Source organism: Gracilinanus agilis, chromosome 1 (assembly GCF_016433145.1).
Source record: "Gracilinanus agilis isolate LMUSP501 chromosome 1, AgileGrace, whole genome shotgun sequence".
NCBI lineage: Eukaryota > Metazoa > Chordata > Mammalia > Didelphimorphia > Didelphidae > Gracilinanus > Gracilinanus agilis.
In genome coordinates this window covers 206560896-206573958 of record NC_058130.1, presented here as the reverse complement: position 1 = coordinate 206573958, position 13063 = coordinate 206560896, and the positions used below count along the sequence as shown (strand labels likewise).

General features: G+C 34.7%; 1 protein-coding gene across 1 annotated transcript in view; it reads right to left on the bottom strand.

The window, feature by feature from the left end:
• Positions 1 to 5560, bottom strand: part of LOC123231169 (cytochrome P450 3A4-like) — a 38315-nt gene extending 32755 nt beyond the window's left edge. The window contains exon 1 of the mRNA XM_044657417.1: positions 5345 to 5560. Coding sequence (XP_044513352.1) covers positions 5345 to 5415 — 71 coding nt within the window. The 5' untranslated portion in view covers positions 5416 to 5560. The remainder of the gene's footprint in view (positions 1 to 5344) is intronic.
• Positions 5561 to 13063: the final 7503 nt, after the last annotated feature.

The window sequence follows — 13063 nt, the reverse complement described above, 5'->3', positions numbered from 1 at the left end:
TGTAGTTAGACATTTATATTTAAGATAGATTTAAGGAGATTAGTGTAGGCTTCAATTGCCAAGGCAGAAGGCACTTCTTGAAAAGTTTTAGTGGGTTTTTTGGGAATTTGTTAGAAGGTTTTAGTATAGGAATAATATTTGTAAAACACCTTTCTTTTTCCTTGTTCTTTCCCTGAACCTTATAATTACAAATAAATAAGATTTTTTTTTATATATCCAGTTTCTAGTTGATTTCTCAACTTCCAAGCTCAGTCATCTTTTCAACTGTCAACTACAGGATCATCTCCATCCCAGAGCCTACCTATAACCACCAACCACTAGTGACAAATTACAATATAATTCGATATCTAGGGTTAATATGTCCCCACAATTACAGTTTGTAGTTTAAAGTTCCTACTTCAGTCTAGTCTTTTTATCAAGAGTGCTCAGAGGCATCAGATGGCAGCTAAGTGGAAGCTAGATGGCTCAATGGATTGAAAGACAGGGGATATAGAAGAGCCTGAGTTCAAATCTGCCCTCATATTTGCTAAATATGTGACCTAGGCAAGTCACTTAACCCCCATTACCTAGCCCTTAACACTCTTCTGTCTTGGAACCAACATATAGTATTTATTCTAAGATATAAGATAAAACTTTCTTTTAAGTGCCTGGAAGTTCTCTATTTCATTACTGATCCATTTCCTCCCGGTCTAATTATATACTTAAACTTTATTGAGCAAGTTATTCTTAATTGTAAAGATATATGTCATTTCCTGTAGAGAATACTATATATTAAACTCTCTGCTTCTTTTTAATATTAACTGCTAAGTCTTACATAGTCTTATCTGAGACTACTAATTATTTAATTCTTTCTTCTTTATTATTTGTAATAATTGCTTTGCTATGGAATATTTGGGTATTTCTTTTGACATTCCTAGTAATCTTCACTCCTTCCAGAACCGTCTGCTAAATTCTTTAAATTTTCCACTTTGCTACCTGAATGAGATCTGGAAGGTTTTGTCTCTTGATTTCTTGAGATGACGCCTATGGTCTCTTTTCTGGCCATCCCTTTCAGATAGTTCTTTGGTTCTTAAATTATCTTTCCTTGATCTGTTATACAAGTCAATTTTTAGATGAAAGACTTGATATTTTCTTCAATTTTTGGTTCGTTTTTAATATTTCTTCTTGTCTCAGAATCATTGTTTTCTTTCCACCCTAATTTTCAAGGAGGCAGTTACTTGGGTAAGATCTTTATGATAAACAGTTAATTTTTTCCAAGTATCTCTGCTACGAATATTTCTTTTCTAATTCTTTCCTTTTGGTCTCAATTTATTTATAAATTTTAAATTAGTTTTTAAGCTCTTCTAGAGATTCTAATTGATTTTGCAATCAAGCTACAGTTTTCTTTGAGTCTTTGTTTATATATATTGAGTTATTCTCTTATTCTTGGTTTATGGCTTGGTTATCTTTCACCTCCTAATAACTTTTATCTTTTTTTAGTTTATTAATTTCTTCTAGGTAACCTGACATTGCAGACATATTTTAGAAACTTTTAGAGTTGAATTTGTGGTCACAACTCCTCTGGAGTTTCCCATATTCCTTTCCTGTGTAGGGTACTAAGACCACAGTAGGCTTATCTAGGGATTTGGGGCACTGAGTCCCTGGTGCACAGATTGTCCCACCTCTAGTTATTAGCATGGACTAAACCCGAGTTCATCCATTTTCAAGATCATCTCTACGTGTCCATATGCTACACACCTACTTCAGAGTTTGGAGTGGTGATTTCAGACTCCCTCTCCAATCTCTGCCCTGAACTGCTAACAAAGTCTCTGAATAACTCAAGATTAGCCTAATTTGACTAATTTTTTTATTTGATTTGATTCATTTTTTTATTTGATTGATTTTTCTCAATTCTCAAGTTTCTTTACCTGCCTATACCAATTGTTATTATTGGCCACACCTTCCTCTTGGCTTCTATCTCTTTCCTACATCTAACATGTTCACAGGAAAGTTCATGCAGGATTTATTGACCCACGCATAAAACATTGGTGATTGTGCTGAGATGAGGGGAGATAAAAGACATTTTTCATGATATCCTTACATTACTTCTTCAGAAGTAGGTGGCCTTGCGAAGAGAACACTGGGTCTAGAGTCATGGAATCCTTAATTCAAATAAAGCTTCACATAGTAACTAGATATGTGATCCTGGGCAAGTAACTTAACTTCTGTTTGCCTCAGTTTCCTCAGTTGTGAAATGGGACTAATAATGGCATCTACCTCTCAGAATTATTGTGAGGATCAAATGACTATATCGTTAAAGTATGTACTATAATACAAGACATATATACCTGTTTGATAAATCCTTTCTTTCCTAATTCCATATTTCCTCTCTACTTTCCTTCTTTCTTTACTTCCTAAATTCTTCCCTGACTAACTTCCTTTCTTCAGTCCTTCATGATATGCTATAGCCTATTCAGGTTCATCCTGTATGCTTTGGGAGACCCACACCTTTATTTCCTCAAAGACTTTTACACTGAATAATGAAACTGGCTTACTGAAGACGTTTAAAACTGATGAATGTTCAGCAGAATCCAAATAAAAATGATAGATGCTGAATCACCTCCTACCCTTCCATTTACAGATATCTTTGAATTCATTGCCCTAAACCAGAATCTAATACAGAATGTTGTAATTAGATCCACAATGATCATAACCACTTTTGGTGGATTTATGAGGAATTAAGCACACTAATATGCTGTTGGTGGGACTTCAGAGTCAAGAAAATACTTTGGAGAGCAATGAGCAACATACTATAAGACTCGGGAAACTAAATATGACTTTTAATCAAGCAATTCTTCTACCATGACTATAACAGAAATAAACATGCACTTTTTAAAATTATTTATGCACATAAAAAGAAATCCATTTCTACTTCATCTTCAAAAGCAAAAAATCAGGTCCAAATAAAATGTTCAAAACTGGATAGCTCATTAATGCATGTTATTATAGTCAAATATTATGGAACCCAAGAAAAACAATTAATTATAGAAAGTAAGGAAAGAACTTTATGAGACAAGTGAAGGCAAAATCAACAAAACTAGAATGGTTGAATGTGACATTGTAACTACACCAAATAATTTTTTTAAACATAGAGTCAAATGTTTTGAAGGCTCATCTTTTAAGTTTTAATTTCACAATCAGTTTTCTAATAATTTTTTAAAACCTAGTTGAGGGATAGCCAGGTAGCACAATGCATAAAGCAACAGAGTTGAAAAACCTGGATTCTAATTTGACCTCAGACACTTCCTAGCTGTGTGATCCTGGGCAAGTCACTTAACTCTAATTGCCTAGCCCTTACTGCTCTTCTGCCTTGCACCCAATACTTAGTATTGATTCTAAGACAGAAAGAGTTTTGATAGAAGATAAAGGTTTTAAAAAGAACTTGTATGATATTCCATTCATCATCTGCATATTATTAAATAGTGATATTATTTCATCATCTACATTTTAGTTTCTCTTGCTTAAGTGTATCTATTGATTATAACTGCAAAGTGGTAAGCTTCATAAATATAATGAAGTATAATTTATAAAATATATATTATATAAAAATTGGTATAACATATAACAGCATAATATAAATTTTATCATGCTTATTTTTAGGCAGGGTATTTCTCCTTTATTAACCTCAAATTCCTCATCTATCAAACAAGGGAAAAAATAAAAAAGTTGTGGTAGATAATCCCCAAAGTCGTCCTTAGTCCTCATATTCTATGCTCCTTTAAACCCTGTAGTACATCATTACCCTCAGCCAGCAGTGGCTCAAAACAGCACACAATGGCAGTTCTGACTTCCAGTATGGGTTTAGGATGATGGAATTCTAAAGCTAGACTCTTAAGGGGGATACAACGTCCATTTTCAGAGTCCCTTTCTTCTATGAATGATATACCTGAGACTCAGGAATTTAAGGTCAAATGGGTAAATGAGCATCATGAAAGAGGCCTGAATTTTTATCCTCTCACTCAAAAGCCCATTGTCACTCTAATTTCCAGGTGCCTCCTAAGCCATGAATGTTGCTGCGATTTTGGCATGAAGGCAAAAGGATCCCATAACATAGAATGCTGATATTTCCTCAGTGCTATCATCTCTAGTGTCACTTGACTGCTTGAAGAAAAGAACCTGGATATTGGAATTATAGCATTAAAGTATCTCCTTGTTCAATAACAACCCTATTTGTTCCAAGCTTATCAATTTTTGTATACAATTGGAGAATTAGATCCAAATTCTCTCTAATCACTTACAGGGGATTTTGAAAATTCCTGATATGCAAGGAGGATGTAAATATCTGCTTCTACTATCTGGATAAATTAGTATGACTTGGATACATCAGGGAAAAAAAATGAACAGGAACCTTTATAAAATTCTATTCAAATGAAGAGAATAAACAGAATAAACAAAGACTCATGAACAAAAATTTATGTGTTATGCAGCATAGCCTTTACAACAATCAGAAGCCTTAAAAAATACAGGCAACAAAGCAAGTGTTGAGGTTTGGGGAAAAGGGAGGCAATACCTTCACTTGGATCTCCACCAGTCCTCCTTGAAGTACAGGACCTTGAGTCTCATCAACTTGTGGGGTTTGCAGCACTAAAAAATTTATTAACTTGTGTTTTTTGTCTAGAAAAACTTCTACCCTGATGTAGAACTGTAGTTGACCAGTTTTCTAGTTCTCTACCATTCCAGGATAGGAACTGGTTAAAAGGGATTGATGGAACATAAGAAGAATGCTCACCTTTTGGAGTCCCCCATCTCCACTACAAAGCCTCAGGGGAAAAAAAGTGTTTAGAAACATATCATACAGAATCCCTACAACCACATCAATAGAAAAGGGTATAGTGTTGTGATTGAGAAGAGTATGAATAAGCTTTAATTTTTGAACATAAGAATATCTTTTAAACTCTAAAAAATAAAATAATAAAGAGCAAAAGTAGAAAGGCAAGAAGAAAAACAGTCAGTTGATATGAACACAGGTTTCCTCAAGGAGTTGACTTTTAAATTACTTCACCACTAACAGCAGAATTTTATCAAGCAATATACTTTTTGAATTTTTTGATCAAAGAGTTTATACCTTTGGAATCTTTTCTCACAACTTATGTCAATTCATTGATACTTTTTTAAATGCCATGGTTTTCAGTTATGAAATTTTTAAATAACAAATATATCTTTATGTACATTGTGCAAAGAGAAGAAGCAACTAAAAACCAGTCATTGTGAAAAAATCATATGACAGTCACAATGCAGATGCATTTCTCACAATGCAATTCTCTGGCAAATTGTAAACAGGAAAATAATAACAGTTCTCACTTACAGATACAGAAGAGTCAAGAAGAGAACAATGAGTGTCCAGGTTCCAGCACTCAAACTAGGAATGATATTCATTGTCACGCTCTTCAGTCAGCTTTTTCAAATTCTTTTTCTTTTCTAATTCACTGCTTATGTCTTAGTTCTTATTAGCTAACTTCAACTCCTAGTATAATTTCCTGACCAATTTCAAAAGGAATATATATATAGGCTGAAAAAAAGAGGTCGAGTTAAAGGGATAGCCAATGAAATTATGATCCAACAGGAAATTTTACGAATATTTTACAAATCTCCATCCCCAAGGTCTCCGAGTTTTCTTTTATTGACTTATTATGGGGAATCACTTCATGGTATTTGGTGGTGGTCATTTAAGTTCAGAAAACAATCATTAACTTTAGACATTTTAAATACGTAACAAAACAAATATCTTTAATCCTTATCAGAAATAATGGGGACAAATCCAGGGTGGAGCTAAATTTTATGGAAGTCTAAAGTACAAATCAAGCAATCAACAAGCATTTACTAAGGGACCATCTGTCCAGACAATACACTTAGATTTTAAGATACAAAAATAAAAAATTCTACCTGTATGAGTATAGAAAATTCATGAGTTTTGGACTCATGAAAAAAAAAGGTGAACTTTGGATTCAGGAGAAATGAGTCTGTCACCATTGGACTCTTATGATTGTGGACAATGTGCTTTACATTCCAGGACTTTGCATTTCTCATCAATAAAATGAGAGACTCGGAGAGCTCAAAAGGCCCTTCAAGTTCTACCTATATCATTTTTGAGCCTTAATTATCTGAGAAATGCAGAAAAGAACACCAAAATCCATTCCTGATGGGTTTCTTCTGAAATTCAAAAGAATTAATCTATGCAAAGTGCTTTAAGAACTTTAAATATTATGTTAGTTATTACTAAGACTGTCCTCTGCTAACAAAACAGTAGTGTGCAAAACCCTGAATCATTAAAAAAGACAGAGAAATGTCTGCTCCATGTTCTTAATCATCTGCAGAAAAACATCCCCAAAGTGGAAACCTCTAGCAAAGTTCCACATTGCAACTAAACCCCAGATGCTGACCAGGGACAGAGACATCATCCCAAGGTAAATGAAAAGCCTCAGGTACTGATTAACTGCTAGCTTCCAACTACCAGTAGGAAAAAAAAAAATTTGTTCATCCTTTTCCCTAAATTACATAATTAAATGAATTCAGAGTTGAAAGGGTCCTTAAAGGTAATCATTCTATAACACATACAAGAACAAATACCTGCCACAAGCCAAGCAAGTGCTCTTCCAGCCTTTCTCTGAAGACCTCCAAAGAGGAGGAACCTACCACTTCCTGAGGCAACCTAATTTCTGACTAGTTCTAATCATCAGAAATATTCTCCTTCTATTAAGCCATTTATCTCCCTGTAACTTCCATGTGTAACAATTAATAGCTCCAAAAGCTTGGATTCCAGGTACAAAAATCTATTTATTGATCAGGCTAGCAAAAACCAATAAATTGACCAGTGATCTCTCAGTGAACAAAAGCAGAGGCCTAAAACATCCTGAGTCACTAAACACAATTTAGTAGTCGTAGTAGTAGTCGTAGTAGTCGTAGTAGTCATCATAGTAGTAGTAGTAGTCGTCGTCGTCGTAGTAGTAGTAGTAGTAGTAGTAGCAGTAGTAGTAGTAGTCATAGTAATTAGTCTAATTATTCAGACCTCTATCTAAATAGCTGAAGACATCTCCAAATGGTAAATAGCTAATGAGAAGATGATTCAATATTTTTTAGTTCCTCCCCATTTCCTTGATTGATGATGGAAAATCACATTCACTGTTCCTATGATCAGATTTTATCTGAGTGATATTGTCTGTTTACACCCATGCCGGACTCAAGTATTTTGTCCTTCCAGCCACAGACACCCCTGCCCTACACTGGTTTTTATTTACCATGCAAGATAAAATCCACAATCTTGCTGTTTAACTGCACTAAAATAGAATATAGTGTAGGAAATGAGATATAAAATGCATTCCTTGAATTTGTTCAGAAGAAAGGAATGAGTAAAGAAGTTTGAAGGACAGATTTGAACTTCAACTTAAAGCTAGAAATTAGAAATAATGCCATATCAAAAGAACAGCTCCTCTCACACAGCTGATCCTAGTTCTATTCTCTTCTGCCATGGAAATCAATTCTAATCCCTCTTCAATATGACAACCCTTCAAAGCAACAAACTGGGGGAAAAAAACTACAACAAAAACCTCTGACAAAGGTCTAATTTCTCGAATTTGTAAGAAACTAAGTCAAATATACAAGAAACCAAGCCATTCCCCAACTGACAAAGGGCTAAGGGACATGAATAGGCTGCTTTCAGATGAAGAAATCAAAATTATTAAGTACATGAAAAAGTGCTCTAAATCCCTCCTATTTAGAGAAATGCAAATCAAAACAACTTTGAGGTACCACCTCATGCCTAGCAGATTAGCCAACATGGCAGTAAAGGAAAGTAATAAATGTTGGAGGGTATGTGGCAAAATTGGGCACTAATGCACTGCTAGTGGAGTTGTGAATTGGTCCAACCATACTGGAAGGCAATTTGGAATTTGGAATTGTGCCAAAAGGGCTTTAAAAGAATGCATGCCCTTTGATCCAGCAATATCACTACTAGGTTTGTACTCAAAAAAGGTAATAAAAAAGGGTTGTACAAAAATATTCATAGCCACACTTCATGGTGGCAAAAAACTGGAAAATTAGAGGTGTCCATTGATTAGGGAATGGATGAACAAATTGTGGTATTTGATGGTGATGGAATACTATTGTGCTATAAGGAATGATGAACTGCTTGATTTTTATATGAACTGGAAAAACTTCCATGAACTGATGCAGAGTGGATGCCAGAAGGCACCTCAGAATTGTTTTAATTTGCATTAAATTTAGTTATTAATAACCTAGAGCACTTTAAACATTACCCTGGCAAAACCAGGGCATACTGGGACCCTGAGCATATAGCAAGGTGTAGAGAATGTATATGGTCCAAAGGAAAGGATGGAAGGTATCATACATTTCCTGCAGATCCCCAGGTCCATATCCTTTATCCTCTAATCCTTATTCCCCAAGTCCACCTCTAGGAACAGAAGAGAGGACAGAAGACAGAGAGGACAAAGGTCTAACTCTTTCTCTCCTTTATCATTATTGATCCCCCTGAAACTTGACATTAATGAGTTAGAAGGATGAAAGTGAAGGTGAGAGTCAAGGACTGACAGTCAAGCAGTGACTTGGATCACTCTTCTCTGTCTCCTTTCCCTCTGTTATCCCTCAGCCTAATGAAGAGCAAGCAGACCCAGTATCATTTGAGTGGCAAGAAGACAGATAACAATGCCATGGGAATACACTAAGATGGGTCAAGGGGTAGAAAAGGAGGAACAGGGGTGGGATAGAGCTTCTAGGACAGCCATCTCTCTTCTTTCTTGTTGCTATTATTGTTATTTTTCATCCCCCACAAAATCCTATTAATAAAAACTCTTTCAAAACAAAAAGTTTGGTAAAATTCATTTGAAACCCATCTAGATTTGTTGTATATTTCCCCCCAGGGAGTTTATTTATGGCTTGTTCAGTTTTCTGTTTTGTTACAAGGCAAATTATATTTTTATAAATATTCTTCTATTTCACTGTCAGTTTTATTGTCATAAACTTGGTTAAAATAGCTCCTAATAAGAGTTATTTTTTCTTCATTGCTTGTGAATCTACCATTTTCATTTTGAATCCTGGTAATTGGGTTTTCTCTTTTCTTTTTAAAATCTAATGAATTATCTATAAAATTGATTTTTAAGCAATTCATAGTTTTATTTCTTAGTTCAACTTTTTAACTTTCAAGTTTATTCATCTTTTCTTTGATTTTCAGATTTTCTATTGAGTTTAGTTTTCTTAATATTTCATAAATTTTTATTAATGTTTTCTGATTCTTACATCATTATAGGATCCCATATAACTCTACACCTATTACTACCCAAAAGCCTTCTCATATAACAAGTAGTATTTTTCATGGAGGAAAAGAATCTGAACAACTCATCAAAGCACTGAAAAAGTCTGAAAATCATGCAATGTATCTCCCACCCTTATGAAGGTGAAGCTTGAAAGAGTATTTAAGTCCCATTTCATCTTTGGAATTTTGGGCATTTACTTTTGTTGTTTGGTGTTTTCTTTTTTGTATGTCATTATTCCTTGCAATTGTATTGTTGTAGTACTGTGTATGCTATTTTCCTGGCTTTGCTTACTTTACTTTGTATTATTCCACATAGACAACACCATGATTTTATATGTTATCAAGAAATAAGTAGGGTAATCTGGGTGGGTCTATGAATGCAATTTGGGTGTGAGGAAGGATAATGGGGATATTAGGTGATTATAGGAGGAATGAAGATAAGGGAAGGTATGTAGGAGATAAAGGAAATGGGATAAGTAGGAGAGGCAGCTCAAACAGGTTTATTCCCAGAGGCTTGAGACAGAGGATCCAGGGAGGAAACTAGGGCCAGTAAGAAATGTTTAGGTTTGGCTGGAGGGTTTCTCTTGTTAGTTTCAAACTCTCTTGAGGGAGGAGTCGAGAGGGCCCCTCCCTGCCAGTCAAACTGATGGCTGGAGGAAGTCTTGAGGTAGGTACTTCCTGCCAAGATGGATGCCCCAGTACTTTCAAGAAATAAAAGAAAAATGATTCCTTCCCCCTTGAGCCCTTGTCTTAATTTTCGACACAATGATTCACCAGATGGTTTGAATAGGTAACAAGGGGATTTATTAATACCAGGGTCAGTCAGAAGGGGGGAGGGGTTCAGGGTTTTCTAATTATTGCTAGGGAGAGGGGTGAGGGTGGGGGATGGGTCGCGGAGAGGTTTAGACAGAGAGAGTCTGGCTCTCCCATTCAGGAAGATTTGACTGCCTTTTAAGTAAAGTCTTTATCAAATCATTAAAACTAGGGGTAACTTATTTGAGGATACTCTACTAGCCTACAATGTTCAATCACCAAGCCCTCCCTTCCACCCAGGACCCAAAGGAAATTTAGGGAAGGGGAAGGATGGAGATGGGAGATCAGGGAGAGGTCCAGAGAAATGAGATAAGTCCAAATTTCCCCAAGAAAAAATAAGCACAGGCCAAGGCCAAAGCAAAGCCAAGCCGAAAGGCCAAAGCAAAAGCCTCCAGCCACAGCGAAAGCCAGAAGGCAAAAGCCTGATCAGTTGGAACTTCACCTCTATTTATAGCTTTAAGTTCTAACTGACTTTCTGAAGATTCTAAGATGTTTAACTGACTTTTTGTGACTGTTAGAAATTACAGAAGCAAAAGGTTTCTGTTAGCCACCTTGCATTACATATATAAGTCTAGACTGTCTTGGTAGTTAGTTTTGCATGTAGCCAAGGGTTTTTTCTTTATCTTTTGGTACTGTGAACTTCAAAAATTAATATCAAAAATACTCCACATATTATATTTAATAAGATTTATTAAAATTAAATTGAAGCAAAAGGGAAATTAAAAGACTAGAGTCAAGAGGGAGCTCATCCAAGCCACACATGTGGAAGAAAGAGAAAAAGAGGCGGAGGTTACAGAACTATATAAACAATAGCATAAAGACACTTGTAAATGAAAAGGGGAAAAGGAATTTGGGGATGGGGAAAGAATTCTGGGAGATGGAGTCTAAAGGTACAAAATTTCTAATTAATATGTATATTATATAATATTTATTACCAGTATAATTCTGGTATAATTTGTCTAATAAGTTTTATTTTGTTGATTGCTATTTTTTCATTACTAATTGTTTTCTAAATATTGCCTTTTCAACTTCACTCTGTTTCTTGCCTTCCATATCTCCCATGAAGTAGAATTCCCATCTGTGAATGACTGCTTAATATATTCACCAATACTGAGATACTTTGATTAAATGAGACCCAAAGAAAGATAGTGTTCTGTCCTCCCTATACAGTGTTAAAACCATTGTTCCACCATTATCAGGACATAGTACATTTCTAGCATTGGTTGTGTATCTGTATTTATCAATCAGTGATAATATCATATTCTTTAAAAGCTTTCAAAAATTAAGTTAAACATTTTGTGGGGTTAATTAAATAATAGTACATGATCTTTTCTCTTGTGGAGTTTATACTCTTATTAAGAAAATAAGACACATAGAAGGTAAAAAATTAATTGAAAACAAAAGGCAATGAAGATCAAGTTAATAGAAGATTGCATGAGTGCTTTATGAAGCCTACAATCAATGGGATCAATCAGCAAGGAAGAACTTAAGGTAAACCTACTTAAAGAAATGATGGGTGATCATTTCCAATTAGAAAAACAGTATGTATGTAGCCAAAGCTGAAACAAGCAATCAGATTTCAAGGAATTGTTTTTATAACAGCCTTTTGTTATTCAGTTCTCCCTGAACATGGAAAACATTCTATTGTCATCTTCATAATAATATTTTCATGTAGGACTTTAAAGCTTAGAATGTTCCTTCTTCATAAATAACTGAAGACTTGGGGCAAACAAATACTATTAACATTTTTAGATGATAAAAGTGAGACAAGAGTGGTTAAATGAATTACTGACAATCACAAAGCATTTGGGCTTATATACTTAACACAATTGATTTCATCTTTATACTACATTAAAATCCACTTGGAAAAATGTGTTCAAGGTAATTGTGGATGATAAACATGTTCCTGGAATACCAGGAGTTTGCATTCAACCATGTAGACAATGAAAAAAATGGAGAATTTAACTAGGAGCATATTATTTTGAAAGAAGCATTTTAGGAAAATTAATCTGTTAAGGACACATCAAAAGAAGATGGACTCGTGGAGAGAGAGATTAAATGGAAGGATATCAATTAAAAATCTTCTCCAGTAATGCTGCAATACAGGGATGAGGTAATATAAGTTTACGTTAGAGTGGTCGAACAGAATGTCTATGACTAAACAAATACAAGAAACATTACAAAAGAAATTTGGATTACTAATTGGAGATGGTGAAAAAAGAATCAAAATTGTAGAAATATTGCAACTAGAAAAACATCTAGTCTTTCCACCAGAACCATTTTATAATCATTGACTTTTCTTTCAAACATTCAAGTGCTCTTACTAAATAGACAAAAGACAGCATTTATTAAAGGGAAATAAATTTAAAATTTTAATTTTAATTAAATTAAAGGGGAAATTTAATTCAAAATTCCATTGAACTTGAGATTGAACAAAAGGACTAGGACAAAAGGTACAAACCTTGGTAAGAGTTGACTTTTTAGTAGCCTCAAATGTTTTCCTGTTTTGACTATACCTCTATCAGAGGGCATTTTTGGGTGAAATGGCAGTCAGCCAGCTATGTAGGGATAGTTGTTTGAGTTTACAAGTTTAGGTATAAATGCTTTTCTTTTACAGTTTTTCGTTACCTGAAAGAAAGTATATCCTGTATTTGACAAATTGTTAGCATAAATATTTGGGTGGCAACTGAGGATTCTTTTACCATTTGCATAGAGAACAAAAGAAAGGGACAAATGCTCATGCTCTTGAGTGAAACTCTCCGTGGGGACAAAAACAAGAATGGGATTTGTGAGGAACTTCTAAGACTGAAATAGATCCATGTAAGCCTAAGGCGTTCTTGACAGTTTATATTCAAATTTTTGTGAAAGAAATGGAAAAGAAAGAGAACTAACTGAACTATGAATCCACTTAGAAATATAAATGGTTGGGGCAGCTGTGTAGCTCAG